Source organism: Poromitra crassiceps (assembly GCF_964638095.1).
Source record: "Poromitra crassiceps genome assembly, chromosome: 6".
Lineage (NCBI taxonomy): Eukaryota > Metazoa > Chordata > Actinopteri > Beryciformes > Melamphaidae > Poromitra > Poromitra crassiceps.
The window spans coordinates 4965448-4987069 of NC_139627.1; the positions used below are offsets into that span (position 1 = coordinate 4965448).

General features: G+C 42.6%; 2 protein-coding genes across 2 annotated transcripts; one reads left to right on the top strand and one right to left on the bottom strand.

The window, feature by feature from the left end:
• Positions 1 to 420: 420 nt before the first annotated feature.
• On the bottom strand, positions 421 to 9695 carry ptpn1 (protein tyrosine phosphatase non-receptor type 1). The gene is made up of 9 exons (XM_083639035.1): positions 9475 to 9695; positions 8648 to 8738; positions 7726 to 7826; positions 4799 to 4897; positions 4542 to 4679; positions 4120 to 4329; positions 1949 to 2110; positions 1569 to 1729; positions 421 to 1440 (listed from the first exon to the last, which is right to left on the bottom strand). The coding sequence occupies exons 1-9, from the start codon at positions 9529 to 9531 to the stop codon at positions 1158 to 1160; spliced, it is 1302 nt and encodes a 433-aa protein (XP_083495161.1). The 5' UTR covers positions 9532 to 9695; the 3' UTR covers positions 421 to 1157.
• A 437-nt stretch (positions 9696 to 10132) lies between these two features.
• Positions 10133 to 16867, top strand: klhl12 (kelch-like family member 12). The gene is made up of 12 exons (XM_083638867.1): positions 10133 to 10347; positions 11182 to 11406; positions 11576 to 11729; positions 11959 to 12176; positions 14668 to 14817; positions 14940 to 15054; positions 15163 to 15269; positions 15353 to 15548; positions 15682 to 15840; positions 15938 to 16036; positions 16128 to 16314; positions 16624 to 16867. Exons 2-12 carry the CDS (start codon positions 11224 to 11226, stop codon positions 16748 to 16750), a joined length of 1695 nt encoding a protein of 564 aa, XP_083494993.1. The 5' UTR covers positions 10133 to 10347; positions 11182 to 11223; the 3' UTR covers positions 16751 to 16867.
• The last annotated feature ends 4755 nt before the right edge of the window (positions 16868 to 21622 follow it).

Here is a 21622-nt window from a genome sequence, read left to right on the forward strand (position 1 = left end):
TCAAACAGAACAGCGTGAGATGTGCGGTGGTGAACGCACCGTTTCCTATTCAAACCTTTACTGTACCGACGAGCGCGGCTGTTCCGTGTTAACCATCGAGCCACCGGGGCAGGAATAAGCAAAGGGGGATCAATGAACCAGGAGGCACGCTAGATTACATCTCACATTTTGACGTAAAGGTTATTATATTAGCTTGAATATTTCTCACCAAGTAGATTTAACTCAAGCAATCAGTAGAAAGCTCCGACGGCTACCACTCGCACACATTTACACGCACGCACACACACACTCACTCAGCACGCCTCGTGCAGCCCTACATGGGCCGCTAGTGGAGACAGTTAAGATGTCGATGTCAATGCCCCCCCCCCCCCCCCCCCTGCATGCATCCCCCTACTGGTGGGGGACAGGGTTCGCTTCCCTCTCGCATCCACGCACACTTCACCTTAACTTTTGGGTTTTAATACTGACCCATCTACAGGAGACAAGAGAAAGAAAAAGTTTGGTATCTCCCTTATTGGTATGCCTTTAGACAGGCAGGTCAGAAATCTGGCTCTGTGATTTCTGATCCGTCTGTGTGAGGAAAAATAAAAGATTTGTGAAAAGAAAAAGAAAACAGTGAAAGCCTACTGGACACATTGGTTAAAGGCTGAAATGGAAGAACACTCACGAGTGTCATTTTGGTACATGAGGAGGAGAGAGGCTCAGAGAGGGCACACGAGTTCAAACGGGGCTGACAGACCATTCAGCCCGGTTCACAGAACACAGGCGCTAATACAACACATACCCTTTTTCCTCGACGGACTGCTATAAAGGGAAACATGTGTGGACTTGGGTATTTTTTAAGTCGGCACATGTGTTTGGGATGTGACACCTGAAAAAACTAAGGCCCTGAGCGTCCGAACGGACAGTTTGAAGGGGAGTTACGGCGGGTTAAGAGGGAACGAGCAGCCCCCTTATTCCCAACCGGTCCCTCCCCTTGCACTGCATTTTGTAAATTAAAAAACGAGTGAACCTGAATCCGCACAAGTCCAAATAATCCACTCGCTCGCAGAGTAAACCCAGAGTCAAAGGAGGCCGGCCGTGACCGAGACCGGCCCAATTCACTCTGCAAAAAACAGTGAAGAGAGAGGGAGGAACAGAAGGAGGAAGGAGAGACATCAGTGGAAACAGGCTCGATAACAGACATAAGCACCGAGGGCCAGTGCCGTGCACAGGCACACGTTGGCTAGTAGAGGGGACCAGGAGCCGGGGGGAGGGCGGCTCTCCTCTGCCCGGGTGAACTCCAGCTCTTCGGCCTCACGCTGCTGGGATTTGGTCAGAGCTTTAGAGGACTGATCTTGGATTCCTGTCTGGAGATCCAGCTGATCAGCAGAGCCAGCGGGAGGCTGCGGGGCGGCGGAGGCGATGTTCCTCCTTCGCAAATCGGGCTCTTGCGAGGACCTGAACGAGGAAACATCGAGAGAAGAGGTGATATAGCGGTCGGGAGAACTTTTCTGCAAACTAAGAACGGTCGTGTCCCTTTTAGAACCTTTCCTGGACAGAAGACTGAAGATGACTTGGATGCTTACCCCAGAGTGTGGATGTTATTCTGCTGGATGATCTCGTCGTCTTCTGGAAAGAAGGATGGCTCGACTTTGCCATTGTGAGGGTCTCTGGCAGGGGGCGGAGGAGGAGGAGGTGTGAACTCTGGAGGAATATCTTCTTCGTTCGAGAGCTCTTTCCAGGATTCCTGGACAGAAACATGTAAAAAAAACATTTGAGTACATGCAAAACACATTTCCGTTTTTCTTTGAATTTAAGGGGGGAACTGAGATTTCATAAAGGAACAAGCTGATTCTGCATATGCATTTTCTTAATCTTAAAAAGGGGGGGGGGGAGATGATACACTACGGTCTTTGTGTGTTAAAACCCATCAAAAGAAAGAAACAAACACAGAGAATGGACTTGCCTGCAGAGATGTGTCTCCCATGATGCACTTTGCACCTTCGATGACAGCGAGGTAGGAAAAGCGAAGTTGATCTGCGGTCTGAATCAAGCCCATACGATAACGCCGCATCTCCAGCAGCACGTCACGAATGAGCACCGATGACGGGTCCTTGCGGATGGACATCTAAATATAATCGGAAAATATAGCCGATATAACAATTTGAGAAGACAGACAGATAAGACAAAAACATGGAAACACACAGACAAAAACTGACATGCGGTGAAGTTTGGACACACGGTCTAACCGGGTTTTGTGTCGGCCCGTGACTTCTGTCGAGTTCATCTTTTCATATGGCCATTTGTCCGGAATTTTCAAACGCTTAGTTATCAAAATCTTAGGGGTGTGAGTGTGCGCTCCATTAATTTGATAAAGATCGATGAAACTATCTTGACCATATATCACATTATCAATTCATCAAACTATTTGCAGCTAATCATTTCAATTTGCCATACGCTCAGTTATGAAGATATGGCAACTATTTGTCTCACTAATTAAGGTATGCTGATTTCAAAAATAATGTTGGTTTTTGGACAGAACATTGTCAGTGTGAAAGGACGGTGCTGTGTACTGTAGTTATGTGCTTTAACCACTAGGGCCACTGGTGCTGGTATTGCACAATGGGGAGACAAAGGAAGGGACACCAATGTGTTGAATGTCAGCTGAATGAGACTAGGCCAGTGTGTGTCACCCAGCAATTATGAATTGTTATAAAGTTAATCAATTAAAATTTTTTGTCCTGTGTTTATTCTAAGTGGTTTTGTTGTGCGTAGGTGTGGAAAATGTGTGTGGAAAATAAGTGTGAATGATGGTGTGGGTGGGGACATTATAGTGCCTATGTTGACTATGAATGTACAACTTAACAACATCAGACAGAGACTAAGCCAGTATGTTGTGGTCATTTAAAGTTAGAATATTACTATAGTGTCAACAATGGTTACAATAGTTACAGTTCACCTGTGCACATATGTACCAAAGTTGTTTAAGGTAGGCCTGACTTATGTTTTTTTTTTGTATATTAGGCCTTGCCTACACATTTTTAAAGCCAGTTGTAGCAAAACGCCATGGAATATCAAACATCTCTTGACAACTTTTGTGCAGCACAGTCCAGATGTGCTGTGAGCCAAATTTAGTGAATATTGGACAGAATATGTAGGAGAGGAACCGAGAAAAAAAAACTGTTTTGGACACAATTCTATGATCCCTATGATCTACAGTCAACGAGTTATGGCCTTTTACATTTTTTAATGTTGCTCTAGTGCCCCCTACAGACGAAATGACACTGGCTCAAAGTACATACCTGCACATGTGCACCAAGTTTGGTTACCACACGACAATGCATTCCACAGCTATGAATGGTTTTTGTGAAATAGACCCCGAGCCGTGACAGTTGACCAAACTTTGGAAGTCAATTACATGAAAATGGTGGCGACTATGACTATCAAAACACTGCTCAATTACTTTTGTGCACAGGACAGTCCAGACATGCCGTGTGGCAAATTTGGTGAAGATTGGACAAAATCTGTAGGAGTAGCAGGGGAAAAAAAACATAAAGTTGCTTGCTATAGCGCCACCATGAGACCAATTGACGTGGATTTTGTAACCTGAGTAGCGGCTGAGGCTTTAGACCTATCTGCCAAGTTTAGTCGCTGTAGCTCTTACGGGTTCTGAGATCCAGATACTTTTAGGGCAGAAACGGCAGAAGAACAAGAAGAAGAATCTGAACAAAAGCAATAGAGACTAAAAATACATGCACTACATACGGCAAGTGCAAGGTTAGAGTTTAAAGTGCCTGATGAAATGGAACTGTATCAAATATCAACCCCTAAAATATCACTGGAGCCTCGTGAATCTTATTATTGGTCGTTTGTAATGTTGATGATGAGCAAATTTAGGATTATTCTACTATTATTCACTCGGTTGCTCTAGATAAGGGTGAGCTCATTTACGGTAACAGGTCATCTCCATATTAACCCATTGATACCTGATGCAGCATTTGTGTGTATATCCCTCATTTGTGTGTGTATCCCTTTAAGACCGCGAACCGTCTTAAAGGGGTACGCACACAAATGCTGCATCAGGTATCAATGGGTTAACATCATGATTTCTCAAAATAGCAGAGCTTGAGTACAAACCAGTATGAGGCAGGTGTCGACGAGACAAAATGTCCCGGAACGTCCGATGCCGGCGCTGCAGTGCACCACCACGGGTCCCTGGTCCGCGTTGAGACAGCCCGACTCTCGAACCTTGAACAGGAAGTTAAGGAAGGAGGCGGGAGACTCTGGTACCCCAAAGTCAGGCCAGGTGGTGTAGTGAAAATGTAAAATCTCCCGGGTTTCTTGAGTCTGTAGAGGGACATTGGAGGGCAAACAAAATCCTGCCTTACAAGTGAGTTGAAGGACCAAAGGAGAGACCAGGGACCCATATGCATTAAATATCCCAGTTTCTCTCTTAAGTCATTATGAAGTTTACTAAGTCATTTGACCTGGCCAGCGCTCCTAGATCAGTACGCATAGGTTTTACATATGCATGCCCAAAAACTAGAGAGAATACTTACAGACAGATTTTCCAGCTCCAGCTGACGGACTGTGTAGTAAGACTTGATGTCTTCCGAAACGAGGGTAAGCTTGAAATTGGTGTCTTCAAAGATGGCGTCTTTCTCCTCTCTGTGGGGCCAATACTGGGCGCATTTCACCTAAAAACAAGCTCCGTTTTTACTTGACATTTGAGGGCTAGAAGAAAGCAGGCATGATATCGGGGGGCAACATGGGGGGCTACATCATTTCTACTGTGAAGAAAGAAAGCACTGCTTACAGATCCTTTCTCTATGACTCGGTTCAGCATCACCACACCGCGGGTCCGCTGCTCCCACACCATCTCCCAGAAGTGGCCACATGTGTTAGGAAGGGGTCCCTTAAAAGACATAGGGACAGATCAGAGCCGTGTATATAGAAGAGTCGCGACATCTCCATTCACTCCAATGGACCAGTTTTTTACTCTCAAGAGTTCCAGGAAGTAAGGTCCTTGATTAAGCAGCACTGTCGAATTGCAGCAAAATGGACCGTTTGTGTGTAAAAGTAGTGCGAGACCCCTTCCTGGTAACTGGCTGTTCATTGGCTAATGAGTTACGCATGTTGGTCCTCCGCTGACGCCACTCTCTCTCTAGAGGACACTAGGACAGATGTGGTCTTAAACCCCTGACACACACACACGGCCCGTAATCGGCGGTCAGCGATGTCTGGGCCGTCGGTGAGCGTCTGTCGCCGCCCTAGTCTTTGCGGTGTGTCGCGCACCGTCGGCTCTAGTCGGCCTTGCGTTGAATCGGCGTTGGTCAGCTGGTTAAGATAGGCAGTGCAGGAGAAGAGACTTTATCTCAACTTTATCTCATCTGATCTGATCATTCGAATACACAAATATTTTCACGACGACGTGGCCTTTTCGGAAAGTCTGCGGTCCTAGGTCTCATGCAGCAGGCGCAGTCGGCTGTAGTCTTTGTGGTGTGTTCAAGCGCAACTTTTTGGCCCTGAAACAGGCGACGTGAGGCGACTCAACAGTCTTTCTTTGTTGCCACCAGTTCTTTCATGTTGGGATTGATGTGTTCCAGCCTCTAGCACAGAGGTTCTCAAATGTTTTTCAGCCAAGGATCCCTTACAAGATAGAAAATATACCGGGGACCCCCCCTCATTCTGATTTGTGATTTTGAGCTAAGCTTAATTGTTTCCACGGTAACGTGCTTGACTTTTAAATTGATAGGTTTGTTTAGAATGCAATCATGAACCATTTTAGATTTAAAGCATAACATATTTTAATAAATGAATAAATTATATATAGACGGTTTTAACGTGACAACAAAAACATTCTAAATTGAACCCCCGCTCACTTCCTGTTGCAGTGTTTGCTATGGACATAAAAGAAAAAAAAACATTCAAGTGCAGGACTGACCATTCCGTGAAAACCGTCTATACAGCTGAGCAGCGAAAACAAAAGTAACGATGTTGAGTTCATATTTCTGCAGTTTGCCGAATACTGAGAAAAAGGAAGTGCTGTGGGGTTGCGCTCTAGTGAAAACCGTCTATACATTATATATATATATATAATATATTTCCCTGAAGACTTTTCGCAGACCCCCTGGCAAAGTGCCACAGACCCCTGGGGGTCCCCTGTGCTTTAGCACAGCGGAATTCCCAGTAAGCCTGAATGAAACCATGATGTGGCCTAATCTATTTATAGATCTGGCCCAGGCTTGTGAGGGAGGACGGTTTGTAAACTTCCTGATAGATTCCAGCGAACTCAACTTGATGGTTTTAACTTCAGCAATGTTATCCTAGCCTGGGTCCAGACCCAGACCCTCAAATCCGCCCAGTCCACTGAGTTGAGTTTGGCTGCTCTTGAGCAAGATACCGTGTGTCATTTGAAACTTCAAAGCTGAGAAAACAAAACTGTTATTTCAAAACAAAATCAGTTGAATATTTATGTAATAGGAATTCTAATGTGTCTACTTCACTTTTATGGCAGTAATTCATTATGGAGTGGTTCTATAGCCACGTGTCTTGACTCGTCACAGTCTCATGAATTGTTTATGTCATCTGTCCTAAAAGTCAGAACTGAATTAGGCAAAAGAGCATTAGGGCTTTTCACACTACACTTAGCCAGGGTTAAGTCAGTCTCTTAGCCCAGGGCTAAGAAAGCTTTCACACTTGCCCACTCCTGGCCCACTCCAAAGTGGGCTAACCCTGACTTCAGCCCGGCTAGCTGGCCCTGCTCTGGAGCAGGGTTACCCCCGACTTTCCATCTAAAACAGGGCTAAAAGTTGCCAGTGTGAAACAGGGCCAGAGACAGTGTGAATCACATAGCCCTGGTTTTAGGTTAACCTGGGTTAACAATGTGCGTGTGAAAAGGGGCTAAGTTAGAAAGGGGCTAAGTTAGCCTGGGGCTATCTTAGCCCTACTCTTAGCCCAGTGCTTAGATAGCGGTATACTGCGCAATTATTATTATTATTATTATTTTAAGATGTAATGTGTTAGGAGCTGTCTGTCTGTCTTGGTGAGTTTAAACTGATAATGAAGGATCTTGTGACTGAGCTGCTTTGTTTAGTGAAGATTCAAATAGATTTGGCCCATCAGGGTTTCTCTCTCTCTCTCTCTCTCTCTCTCTCTGGTTGCTCTTCCTTTATGTAAGTTATGTTATGTAAGTTATGTAACTGTATATGCTGACTTCATACATTGCTGCATGTTGCTCAACAACTTTTATGTTTGGCTTGATGCTGGTTTTAAACATCTCCTTGGAAAAAGAGACTAAACTGGTTAAAAGATCAAATAGTCCAATCTGCAAACACCATGCATCAGTGCGCACAGAGATATAACGTATATATCTCTGTCACCGGCGCCGTCTGGAGCCACCCAGGTTTATTCATTTGTTTAGATATGGGAACACTTTTCAAGTTCACTGCTACAGTATGGAGATTGTTGTGTAAGAATCATTTGAAAAAATCACTTAAAAAAACAATAACTCAAACACATCCACAAGTCAACCAGCCAGAAGGTGATTCTTGATGTTACAGATGACAGGTGTGCGTCTCTAGCTTTGCTGTTCATGATAACAAACTGAAATGTCCAGGAAGATGATCGGAATCTCCTTGGGTCTTTTGGGTTATGGCGAGGGAAAATCAAACTCTGTCAGTATCACTGCATCTCTCCAGGCACGCGTCTTGTCCTCCTCACAGCCTTTTGCTAAGCACTCACCTGAGTAAGGATGTAGCTCCTCTGCGCCTCCTCCATAGATATTAGGCTGCCATTAATGTAGTCATTTGTCCCCAGCTGCAGGCGGATCCTGCTGTGGTCGACTGGGGAAAAGAAAAGAAGAATCGTGAAAATATATTCACGCATTTGCAATATGCAAAAAAAAAACAGAGACTACAAATGCAATTGTCTTGATGCCACCGTACGAGCACAGCTGCCTAGCTTAGCTTAGAACAGGACATGTGTGTCTTTGAGAAAAAAACACAGGCTTTACCAGCAAGACTGCCTGTGTCAGTTTTGTGGATATGAAGTGAAAGAACACTTCAGCTGCTGAGTCACTGACTGGAATATACATGTTTTGTTTCACTTACTGATTTTCACATCAGTAAAAAAGTACATAAATTAGTTGTAACATTGGTGGTCATGCTCACTATTATTTGCATATCCTATTGAATCTGAAAAAGAGGAAACTGTACAGTTCAGCTGTTGGACTCTGATGTTATGTCACTGAACTACACTGACTGCTGCATGGTGATTCTGACATGACAGTCCGATGCGATGTGCCCAAGATGACAGCTGAACAGCATTCATATTAAAGAGAAGACATTCATGGAGCTTTGTCTACAGTTAATATGCCCATCCGTATACATGGAAATCTGCTGCTTTTGAGAATAGCCCATCAAATAGGAATTCATCCATCTGCGATGATGCAGTGGTTAGCCTTACCCTGCTAGCCCGGCTAGCAGGGTAAGCAGTGTGTGTGTGTGTGTGTGTGTGTGTGTGTGTAGAATGTGTGTGTGGAAGGTGTGCTGCTTATAGTGTCAGGCTGCTGTCCACTCTCTATGTAAATGCCATCACTGTAAAATAACATTTAAAAAGATTGTTCTGTCCATGGCTTTGAGACATTCAGTCAAGTGTAACTTACATGGGCTAACATCTCTGTAACGGTTCCGACTTTTGTTTTCAGGTAATTTGGCGAGTTTGCAAGGCAGCTCGCTTGACTGTTGACGAATTTCCTGTAAAAAAAAAACAAAAAACAAAGGCATTACATTAAAATCCTGGTGCCACATGAGAGGTAAGTGTCATAATAACATGTCATGACCCTGTGGTTGATACAGGCTTTAAAACATAATTGACATGGTAAAAATGTCCTCTAAATGTATTTAAATAGGCAGCATTTATAAGAATTTGGAAAGGGGGATTTTTCCTCTGTTGATAAACTGTAATACACAACTGTACCAACACCTCCAGTCAAATCCTCATAGACGTTATACATGGTGTGAAGTGCCCAAAGTGACATATGTTGTTTGTGTGTGGGGGCAGCTTTGACAGAGCAAGTAGGCCTATACAACAGTAAAATACAGTCATCATACTGATACACTATCAGTGATTACTGGCTATTTTGTGCATGGAGCTGCCATAATGAAAAATGGTCGGCCCGAGCTGAAAGGGTTGAAATGGACATTACTCATTACATCAAGTGTGTATCATTGTATCATCAGATGTATCCTTTTGACATTTGCATCCGAGTGTTATATACGAGGCAATGTGATGAGATCTGCTGCTTATGAGAGCCAGGCAGATACATCAATCATCGGATTCGTCCGAGCAGGAGAACGGTCAACAAGGAGGAACAAGGCAGATAATCACAGACATACACAGTTATGTCGGCGGGGCATAACGGATTATGTGCCCTAAATGTGCCAGTCTCAACACTCGGTTTGTACCTTGATTTACACCGACAGATCCTACCTGGTAAATGGCGCTCCAACTCCCGAGTTCATCGATTTCCCGAAACTCGGCTTCCATCGCAGTCCGGCTGCCACTCCTTCACCCGATACGGTCAACTACAGCTCCTGGACGATTCAACTACTTCTACTCCGACAGTGTCCAGCAATCGCCGACAACTGTTCCGCCACTATTCTGTATTTCTAAGTAACGTTACTGTAGGCGACATTAGATTACTGTGTTGTCTCTCGGCCTGGTCTTACCGGAAACACGCCGTAGGCTCCTCCTACATGTACGCTATCACGACTGTCGCTGTCCTTGGGTGGCTAAAAAAACTCACTGTGTTTAAAACATAGATTATTCCTCTTGGGGGTATGAGGGAATGTTTGTAGGTCCTCGTCAGACCAACATATATCGCTTCATACATACGAGATATTCACTTCACCATTCCTACAGGCCCTATGGAGGTAAGGAAACGAGGAGCGAGGATGCGCAGAAGGCATATTTCTTCTGGAATGAAACGCGTCCTACTCTTCCTCGTGGAACGCGCACGTAAACCGACGTAGTGGGCGCTGTTTACGTCCTATGGTTTACGTCTAGCCGGAGAATACATGATAAATCCTGCTCTGTGACGTGCTCGTGCTGTACGTACAGTGTTGTGTGTTTATGAAGCTAACGCTAGTTCAAATCGTGACGGATATAATATTACATTATTTTTAAATATCAAAAACACATTTACCCCAAGAGAGCCCTCGCGTAGTGGGGCACCCCAGCCGAGGCTATCATGGATTACCTATAGTTCAATGGCTTTTACCAGAGACTTGGGGAGAGACTGTTGCTAATAGCTAGCAAGTTTACATATCCAAACGTTCTGAATCAACGTTACTACGGTGACAGGTAACGTTATATGCAAATTCTGGGCATGTTTTTTTTAACATGCGTTTTACTAACGCTAATATGTTGCATGTTGTGCACGGTAGCCCTGAGTTGACGTTTGCTGCTGCTGCTAACCTGTGTTAGCTTTTATGTGTGGCTATGTTTATAGGCCCTTTTCACAGCAGCCATGTTCAGCGTGAGCAGTGTAAACAAACGCAGGTGTAACAAGTAACATGATCGAGGGCCCTGGCACTAAAACACCTAACGTTAAATAGAGTGGAACTATCGTTAATGTTAATTGGTTACATCTGTTTGCCCTGCTTTGAGACCTCAAAACGGCTGGTGTGAAAAGGGCCTATTACATTCTCTAGTCTAAAAGATTAGCATTTTGCTGACCAGCACATCCAAACTCCATTTCATTATTTTTGCTGTAACGTTATACCAGAAATGTTCTCTCTCTCTCTCTCTCTCTCTCTCTCTCTCTCACACACACACACACACACACACACACACACACACACACACACACACACACACACACACACACACACAAATACACAGACTCAGTCACTCAGTCACACACCAAAATGAATAGCTGCAGAACAAAGACTTGACGCCTTATCAATGCTCAATCTTGTCCAGGCCATATCAACTAAGTGGTTTCTAACTTGTATGCTCAGCTTGTAAAATGTTGACGTGTAGAGTGACTATAGAGTTAAGATTTTATTCACACACTAAGGTTTGACTTCTCCCAGCTGGGATCAAACTCAGCCTGGCTGAATGTCTTTGTGTCTGGAGTGGACTTTGTTGTCTCTTCTCAAATGTTGTTGTTTTTCTGTCCGTTTTATTTATTAGAGTCTTGGATTATTTTGAGGTCCTTGGGAAAGACTCTGCATCATGGCTCCCAAAGACATCATGACCAATTCCCATGCCAAATCCATCCTCAATGCCATGAATGCACTTCGCAAGAGCAACACGCTCTGCGATATCACCCTGAGGGTGGAGAACACCGATTTTCCAGCTCACCGTATTGTCCTGGCCGCCTGCAGCGACTACTTTTGTGCCATGTTTACCAGTGAGGTAACCGAATTATACTATTCTGTCTTTCCGGCAGTTGAGTTGAGTCTCATTCTTAAAACACAATCATAAAGAGAATTGCTAAGGGATTATTAATCCCCATGAATAATCTCTTAATGTTGTGTTCCCTTCCTTGCCGTCACACCTGTATGTCTCTGTTGTGCTTCTGCAGCTAGCAGAGAAGGGGAAATCCTTCGTCGACATCCAGGGGCTCACGGCAACTACCATGGAGATCCTGCTCGACTTTGTCTACACCGAGACGGTGCTCGTCACGGTGGAGAACGTACAAGAACTGCTTCCTGCAGCGTGCCTGCTGCAACTCAAAGGTAAAGTCTCGAAGTACCTGCTGTAACCTGATTTGAATAGCGCGTGCTGAAGGCAGCCGGTATCGCTGTGTGAAAACTCATTAAAACTGGCATGGCGCCAGTTTTAATGAGTTGTCTGCAGCATTTCCAGAGCTGGATGAATGTGCGACTCTCACGATTTGGCTGAATTTGAATTTGATACCTGTTTGCACACACACATACAAAAATGTGCCTTTTTGTTTTTCTGCAGGGGTGAAAAGAGCATGTTGTGATTTTCTGGATGGTCAGCTCGATCCCACCAATTGTCTGGGGATTCGGGACTTTGCGGACACTCATAATTGCCTCGACCTGATGGGGGCCGCCGAGCTCTTCTCCCAGAAGCACTTTCCTGAGGTGGTCCAGCACGAGGAGTACATGCTGCTCAGCCAGACAGAAGTGGAGAAGCTTATCAAATGTGATGAGATTCAGGTAGGAAAACCTGGATTTCTTGAGGCATTGCTACATTTTTTTTTTTTTTATACAGGGGAAGTCTCACTGAGAGCAATGCTCTCTTTTTCAGGAGTGCCCTGTTCACATTCACACACACATTCATACCTGGAAGCTGACCAGTACAACCACAGTCTGATCTGCTGGCCACTGATCAGCTCCACTGGAGCGGTTGGGGTTAAGGGCCTTGCTCAAGGGCACCTCAGTGGTGGTAATGAGGGAGGGGCAAGTGCTGCCTTTTCACTTTCCCCACCCAGATTTATCCTGCCGGTCCCGGGGATTGAACAGACGACCTTCCAAGCTCGCTTCTCTAACCACCACTGCCACATTGCTCTTTTTCAATGTCATTTTTCGAGTCGCGGAGTTGTACCTCAAGCACACAAACTCAATTTGTGTGTGACTGTGGATGCATCTGAGATCAATCTGTAATAATAATGGCTTCTCTGCTCGACAATAAATCAGTATACAGTACCTGCCTGCACTGTCTGCAGCAACTCTCGGGGTCAGAGTGATGCCTGAAAAAAAATTGCATGATTTTAATAGTGTGAATTATAGTGTTTAACTTTCGCAGCTTTCATATTGTGCTACAAACCCCTGAGGAGAAAAAGAAGAAAAGCAAGTACCAACTTGCTCTGATCTCAGTTAGAGCCCCCACCCCCCCCCCCCCCACTACTCCCAGTACCTCTCACTTTTGTGGATTTGGCTGACAATGAAATTGCAGAGAAGGAAACCTGATTTAAGTTTGCCTTTGTGCTCAGGAAATTCCTGTCTCTAACCACACGCGTTGCTTTGTGAAAACATGGTTATTATCACGTGATGATTTATAGATCACCAAAGCCCCCCGAAGGATTCTTCCCGTCATTTCTGTTTGCTTTTGAAAATGAAGCTAGACCATGCATGAAAGTCACAGGCACGCATCATTTGACCTCGGTACACCTATTTCTCTTTGTAACGTCTCTCTCGCATGAAGAATTTATTGGGAGAATTTGTTGCACGCTTTATATTTAGCAGGTTGCAGTTGCACCGTTTTACTGTTAAAGGGACAGCTCACCCTAAAATCCTCTCACATGTAGTGCTATTTATCCACCTAGATCGTTTTGCGCTAGTTGCCTGAGTTTTGGAGATATCAACCCTAGAGAGTTCTGCCTTCTCTCAAATGCAATGGAACTGGATGGCACTCGGCTTGTGGTGGTCGAAGGGACAAAAACATACATTTGAAAAACTTAACAGCAACGTCTCTTTCCAGAAATCATGACCCGGTTATTCAAGATAATCCACAAACCTTGTTGTGTGCAGTTTCATGTAGGAACTATTTTCTTTAGACCCAACTACACCCACTAGCTACTAGTTAGTTCCTACATGAAACTGCTCACAACTAGGTCTGTGTTATCTTGGATACCCGGGTCATCATTTCTGGAAAGAGACAATGCCGTTGAGTTTTTCAAATGCATGTTTTTGCCATTTTGAGCACCACAAGCCGAGTGCCCCTATCACGGAGGACCATCACACCATCCAGTTCCATTGTGTTGTAGAAAAGGCAGAAATCTCTACGCCTGATGATGGATAAATAGCACTAGATGTAAGAGGAAAAACATGTCATTTTGTATTTTAGTGTGAGCTGTCCCTTTAACACTAATGCTACAAGCACATTGTCTTTTCTATGTAACAAGACTGTGCAAATACTGAAGTAATAATTAAGTGCTGAAAAATAGTTATTGGTATTTCAATCATGAGAGACCAGAGGGTAGAATTAACAAGCAAGCTTTATTCAAGAATGGCATGGCGATAAGATCTATGGCATGAAACGGCATGGCAGCTAATTCTGATGGCATGGCAGCATGGCAACTAGTTCTTTGGCGTAATGACTCCGTGGTAAGATGCCTCTCTTCTTGTTGGCGAGAGAGGAGGGCATCTGCTCGGACTAGGATAGAGAATCATCCCCCATAAGGGATTCTTCAGGAGTCAAGACATTGGTGGTGGACTGGGGAGGTGGGTGGGGCGAAACACAGCTTCAGAGAATGGGATGCGATCAGCTCAGGTACAGCGACCAGAAGGATCAGGGAAAGAGGACGATGACACGCTGAGCATGGCTATAAGTACTGCCACGTCATAGACTCGGCATTGACGACATTACCGGCGTCATATTGGCAAGTTGAGGGGCTGATTGGCTGTTGAGGATGGGGTGATGAGACACGCGTCACAGCGGACATCACACTAGGATTACACTTGTCGTCACACTAGGATTACATATGACGTGAGGCAGCGTGTCTGGTCTTCATCTTGAAACTAGGTCGAGACCACCATTACTTATCACTGCACAACTTAGCTAGTTGTATTCTTGTTTCACGAATGATTATTATCCCAGGTCTAACAAATGCAGTTGTCAGCTCATTATTTAATAATAACAATGTGTGAATTCAATTTCTTTACTTTAGTTATGCATTTTATGATATGCTGTCTGCACTGGATGTAGGTGGACTCAGAAGAACCGGTGTTTGAAGCAGTGTTGAATTGGGTCAAACACAAGCGGAAAGAGAGAGAGCCATATTTATCCGACATGCTTGAGTTTGTCCGATTGCCTTTGCTGACTCCCCGCTACATTACAGATGTCATCGATTCTGAGGTGAGTCCCTCCCCGACAGTCATTGTGTTGTCATAATAATACATCCGGCTTCCCACAGAGAATTACCTTTTTGATGTACAGTAACCCGCTCCCAATTAAGTGATGTTTGAACACGTTCCCAGCCACTCATTCGGTGTAGTCTACCGTGTCGAGACCTTGTGGACGAGGCCAAGAAATTCCACTTAAGACCAGAGCTGAGGAGTGAGATGCAAGGCCCACGCACACAAGCCAGATTAGGTACGAGTCCTGCTCTTTAATAGCAATCAGCTCCTCCCATTATGCCCCATTTTGTAAAGCACATTGTTGTTGTTATAAAACGGTGAAGTGATTTATGATTCTTTTCAGGTGCCAAAGAAGTCCTGTTGGTTATAGGCGGGTTTGGCAGTCAACAATCGCCAATAGACATAGTTGAGAAATACGATCCTAAATCTCAAGAATGGAGCTACCTACCTGTAAGTATTGACAATACTTGGCACGCTGTGATTTTTCCCGATCTTCGTGCGGTCGATTGATCTCCGGCATTCCCTCTGTACAGAACATTGCACGGAAGAGGCGTTACGTGGCCACGGTGTCGCTCCACGACCGCGTGTACGTGATCGGAGGCTACGACGGCCGCTCGAGGCTCAGCTCGGTGGAATGCCTGGACTACACGGCGGACGAGGACGGCGTCTGGTACACCGTCGCCACCATGAACGTACGCCGTGGCCTGGCCGGGGCCACAACACTCGGAGGTAAAGGATCTTCTGCCCCCGGCACCAGAATGGTCAGAGCAGGTTCATCCAGACAGAATCGCCACCTTTTTGAACGTTTTCTTTCATAAAAGTCAACAACAGGGCATTCTTTCTTATTTGGCTCTCAACACAGACATGATCTACGTTGCCGGAGGCTTCGACGGCAGCCGGCGCCATACCAGCATGGAGCGGTACGACCCGAACATTGACCAGTGGAGCATGCTGGGAGACATGCAGACAGCCAGAGAGGGAGCAGGCTTGGTGGTGGCCATTGGACTTATATATTGTCTAGGTAAGAACAGATTATGTCGCATCGGAGTCTACGTTAGCTTTGACACCTCGGTTCAGACTCAGAAAATATTGTAGCTCGTCTTGTTATGTATCAACAGGTGGCTACGATGGCTTAAATATACTGAATTCAGTGGAGCGCTATGATCCACACACGGGGCACTGGACGAGCGTCACACCCATGGCAACCAAGCGCTCGGGTACGTTCAAGATCGAGAGGAACGAAATGTTACTAAGCAGCGTATTGTGTGCCGTTTGTCTGAGAGGCCTCTATGCTCCTTCTCTGCACAGGAGCCGGTGTCGCTTTGCTCAATGACCACATCTATGTGGTCGGAGGCTTTGACGGCGTTTCACACCTCGACTCTGTGGAGGTGTACAACATCAGAACAGACTATTGGACCACTGTAGCCCATATGACCACTCCTCGATGTTATGTGGGAGCAACTGTTCTCCGAGGACGACTCTATGCTATAGCTGGGTGAGTAATGGTCCCGTGATCGACGATCACGTACTTCAGTTAGAAACATTACTAGTTTCAAACATTAACATTTAATTGAGACGTTACACCCTAACTTGGGAGTGAACAGGCTGCAGGATTATAGGCAAATTCCAGTACAGTATGCACACTCGTTTACGTTGTGCTTTTATTGTTCTATTCTTTTAAGCAGCATTTCCTTCTGGAGTCATTTATTGTTGTGATGTGTGATTCAACTAAAATCCCTCTCTCTCTCTCCCCGCTGTATTTCACAACCTCTCTCTACCTCACTCTGTCTCAATCTCTTTGTAGTTACGATGGGAACTCTCTGCTCAGCAGTATTGAGTGTTATGACCCGGTTATCGACAGCTGGGAGGTGGTCACGTCCATGGCCACACAGCGCTGCGACGCAGGGGTGTGTGTTCTACGAGAAAAGTGATCTTTGCCAAGAAGAAGAATTTGAAGAAGACGACGACGACGACAAGTGTCAAAGAGGACAGGCAGCTAGAATTTGAGACTGGAGCCACACATGGAGATGTTTGGTCACCAGTATGGAAGTAGCTACACTCAAACACTATTGATTGCAGCAGTTTGCGCTGCTCTCTCTACCATTCTTCTTCTTGGCAAAGATCACTTTTCTCGTAGAACACACACCCCTGCGTGGCAGCGCTGTGTGTTCTACGAGAAAAGTGATCTTTGCCAAGAAGAAGAATTTGAAGAAGACGACGACGACGACAAGTGTCAAAGAGGACAGGCAGCTAGAATTTGAGACTGGAGCCACACATGGAGATGTTTGGTCACCAGTATGGAAGTAGCTACACTCAAACACTATTGATTGCAGCAGTTTGCGCTGCTCTCTCTACCAGACGGTGAAACCGTTGTGACTATAGGGACTTGCGACGGAGGTTCAGCTTCATCGTGGTAGACTCCAAGAATCCCATCACCACTTTGCATGACTCTCTTCGGTGGTACTTGTTGCAGTCGTTACCTGTGAGATTATTTTTTCAGTGTGTCTTCAAAGTGCAATATATTTTTACTTGTTGAGACGGGGGGGGGGGGGGGGGGGGTGTGAAAAGATGGAGCGGATTTAGACTCCAGTTGCTGCTATGCCGTGTGCCCTTGGCCTACATCTAACAGGACATCCGTGTTGCCTCCCATTTTGACTGTGATGATTGTTACATTAGCTTTGTTTATCAAGTATAATCATTTGGCATTTGCAAGTTAATTAAGGGGTCGGTCATTTCAATCCACTTTTGTAATTCTTTCTGTATAAAGTGCTTTTTAGAATCAAATGACTTTAATAAAAATTGTTTACTACTTCACTACTACGTCATTGCTCTCAAAATAGAAAATATATTTAGAGATGAATATTGTTTTAGGAAATGACTGAATTGTACTGTTTTACTCTAAATAATGAGTATGAGGTGCATGTGATTGTCCTCTGCTTATTCATTTGAACATGTACTTTGTAAGTCATCAAGTCCCAAGTTCACTGTTGCTTGGGAAGTGAATAAATCTAACGAAGTGATAGTTTATCTGTGTTAAGAGTCTCTCCAGTCCGTTAACATCTGTTTAATGATGCAGAGAGATAATGGGCCAGCCTCTTATGCATCAACAGCTGAGTCTCAGTAGCACTTCTGCCAAGTTTTTTTTTTTTTTTTTTTTTTTTTTTTTTTTTTTTTTTTTTTTTTTTTTTTTTTTTTTTTTTTTTTTTTTTTTATTATTCAATAAACAAAGTCTGGCATTGATAATCAGTACATTATACAAAATTGGAACAGACAATCAAATAAACAAAATAAAAAAAATAAAGCAAAAACATTAAGTCAGAGTTCTAAACAGTAATCAAAATATGCATCTTTTCGTACACTCTCCATGCTTGTTTGGTTTTTACATGTTTCAAGGCTTTTTTAAAGTTAATCATCTCATTCATGAATACTACGAACAGGGGTCTGGCATTTTGAAATCTACATCGGTGAATAAATTGTTTAGCCATAATAATTAAACTATTGTACATCATTTCCATTGGTTTATCTTTCATTATAACTCCAAATTTAATATCATTATATTCTAAATTGGGTGATTGAGGGTCTTTTTCAGATATCCAATTTTGAAACAAATCCCAAAAAGATCTAGAGTAATTACAAACAAAAAACAGATGCTCTACAGTCTCAATATCAGAATCACAAAATCTACAGTTATTCATATCAAGGTTAAATCTTTGTCTCAGAAACTCATTACATGGATAAATATCATTCATTACTTTAAAGTGGGTGTCTTTAGCTTTGGGTGGGATGGGGAGAGTGAGGTATCTAGTTCGAATTCTAATTCTTATCTCTTCAGGATAATCTTTTAACAGATTTTTCCTTTTTATTGGTAAAGGGAAGATTACAGAAGTAAGAGTATTCCTTATAAATTTGTTTGTGCATTTTTTCTCCTTAAATTTGATACCGTCAATACACAATGAAGGTAGCTGAGGCACGAAAACATTATACAACAACATCCCTTTAACCGTATTCACCATTGCTTGTGGAATTGCCTTAATAACCACCGAGTATTGTCTTTTTGTGCAATTCACATTGTATTTATCAATAAACGTATTATACTCGAGAAGATTACCATTTGAATCCATCAAATGCAAAATTGACCAAATACCTTTCTCCACCCAGTCACAGTAACACAAAGATTTTCTTTTAAATAAAATATAACGATTATTCCAGATCGGTGAATTATGTGGAGTAAAATTATGTTTATAAATCAATTTCCAATATAATAATACCTGCTGATGAAATGTAGACAACTTTATAGGTAATTTAGTTATACAGAAATCACAACTCAACACAAACTCTATTCCACCACACTTTTCAAAGATTTTAGCCGGGATATTGAACCAGAAACCATCCATATCCTGTAAAAATTGTTGTAACCACTTTAGTTTTATCATTCCATTCATTGCTTCATAATCAATCACATTTAGACCTCCCTCTTCTAACGGTTTTATCGTATCACCTTTTCTAAGATAGTGATGTTTATTTCTCCAGATAAAATTGAAAATCTTTTGATTAATTGATTTGATTAATTTGTCAGGAATGGCTAGTGAAAAGGCTGGGTATATAAACCTAGATAGCGTTTCAATTTTAGTAATCAAGATACGTCCAAAAATTGACAGATCCCTCTGTAACCATGAGTTAAGAATAGACTCATTTTTCTTAATAGTAGTCACTATATTTCGGTCTTCTCTGGCTTTACAATCTTTCATTATAACCACCCCTAAATACTTCACTTCATTTTTAACAGGAATCTCATATAAATCTATTAATGGGTGGTCATGAATCGCAATAAGTTCACATTTCTTTAAGTTTAGCTGTAATCCAGATGCTTTAGAGAACACATCTATCTTCTTGATTACCAAAGGGATCTGTTCTGCCCTCTTGAGGAAGATGGTGGTATCATCTGCCAACTGAGTTACACTCAAATGAATACCCAGCACATTTAAAGGTTCAATTTCTGGGCTGTTTTTAATGAAAATAGACAACAATTCTGCTACTAAAATAAATAATAAAGGGGAGCTGCCGCAACCTTGACGGATCCCGCGTTTAACCTCAAATCTTCTAGTTGTTCCCTGAGGGAGAGAGACTGAACTATTGATGTCATTATACATCATACCAATAATCTTAATAAAGTTTGTTCCAAAACCAAAGTATTCTAATGATTTTAATATAAAAGGATGTTCAACTGAATCAAAGGCTTTATAAAAATCTAAAAATAAAATAAAGCCATTATCTTCAACCAAGAAATTATAATCTAGTAAATCGAGAACCAATCTAATGTTATTATGTATAGATCTTTCCTTAATAAATCCAGATTGAGTTTCACTAATTACCTGTTCCATGCCCATTTTCAACCGATTGGCAATAATATGCGTAAATAATTTGTAATCCACATTCAATAGCGTTATAGGTCTCAGATTATCTATGTATTTTTTGTCCTTACCAGGTTTAGGTAACAACGTTATAATACCTTGTTTCATTGTTGACATCAAATTATTATTTTCAATACATTCCATAAGAGCCTTAAATAGCATCTCTTTAATGTCTTCCCAGAAGAATTTGTAAAAGTTTGAGGTCAAACCATCTTGACCAGGAGCTTTACCTACTGACATTTGTTTAATGGCTGTATCCAGTTCCTTCATACTAATCTCAGAGTCACATATTTCTTTAAATGCAAAGTCAATTTGAGGAATGAATTGTTTGATACCTTCAAGAAATGATATTGAGCTCTCCATGGAATAGGATGAGGAGTATAATTTAGAGTAGAAGCGATGGATTTCTTCAGAAATTACCTTTGGCTCAGAACATTCTCTGTCATTAATCATCAAAACATTTATTTTGTTTCTTTCTTGTCTTCTTTTTTCTAGTCCAAAGAAATAAGATGTGTTCTTTTCCCCTTGTTCAATCCATTTGGCTCTAGATCTAACATAAGCTCCTTGTGCCCTTTGGATGAATAGGTTATCTAATTTGGCTTGCAAACTTAGAATCTTTGCTTTATCTTCATCTAATAACTCTTTTTTCCTGCAACATTCATTTAATTCTTGAACCATTTTAAATTCATTTTCTTTCAGCTGTTGACATCTGATTTTGCTAAATGTAATAGAAAGACTCCTGACCTTATATTTGAAGTATTCCCATTTCCTACAATAAGTATCAATTTCTGTATCGTTTTTAATTTCCATCAATAAAGCCTTTACTTTTTCCACATATTTTTCTACATTTAATAAATCAGCATTGAATTTCCAATAATTTTTTCTGTATTTGGGATCATTCTCTGGTTTCAGTGTAATTTCAATTACAGAGTGATCCGTTAGGGGAGCAGCAGATATTGAGACATTTGACACACACTTAGTGACTTCTGGGGTCACCAGCCAAAAATCAATTCTGGATCTTGAACTGCCATTAGGTTTTACCCAGGAAAAAAATCTCAAAAGTGGATTTTTCTCTCTCCAAATATCAATAAGAGAGTTGACATTCATGAATTCCTTCAATGCAGTATTATGATGATGATTGTTGTAAGGAGAAGGACATCTATCTAACCACTCGTCCGGTGCTAAATTAAAATCCCCACCTATTAAAGTAAATCCTATGCCATATATTTGCTTATATTCAGCAATCACTTCTGTCAAAGTACTTAAAAGTATTTTGTTCTGAGCAGTATTATTATACCCATATATATTAATCAGAATAGCAAACGTCCCTTCAAAATTAATAACCATACCAATCCAGTGACCATCCTTATCAGATTTGAGTGTTATTACCTC

Excerpts from the sequence above, each read along its gene's own strand:
- ptpn1 (XM_083639035.1), bottom strand. The coding sequence starts at position 9,531 with ATGGAAGCCGAGTTTCGGGAAATCGATGAACTCGGGAGTTGGAGCGCC. Across the intron at positions 4,898-7,725 it reads GGAGCTACATCCTTACTCAG|GGACCCCTTCCTAACACATG; the intron begins GTGAGTGCTTAG and ends ATGTCTTTTAAG. Across the intron at positions 4,680-4,798 it reads GAGTCATAGAGAAAGGATCT|GTGAAATGCGCCCAGTATTG; the intron begins GTAAGCAGTGCT and ends GCTTGTTTTTAG.
- klhl12 (XM_083638867.1), top strand. The coding sequence starts at position 11,224 with ATGGCTCCCAAAGACATCATGACCAATTCCCATGCCAAATCCATCCTC. Across the intron at positions 14,818-14,939 it reads CAGATGTCATCGATTCTGAG|CCACTCATTCGGTGTAGTCT; the intron begins GTGAGTCCCTCC and ends ACACGTTCCCAG. Across the intron at positions 16,315-16,623 it reads CGACTCTATGCTATAGCTGG|TTACGATGGGAACTCTCTGC; the intron begins GTGAGTAATGGT and ends ATCTCTTTGTAG.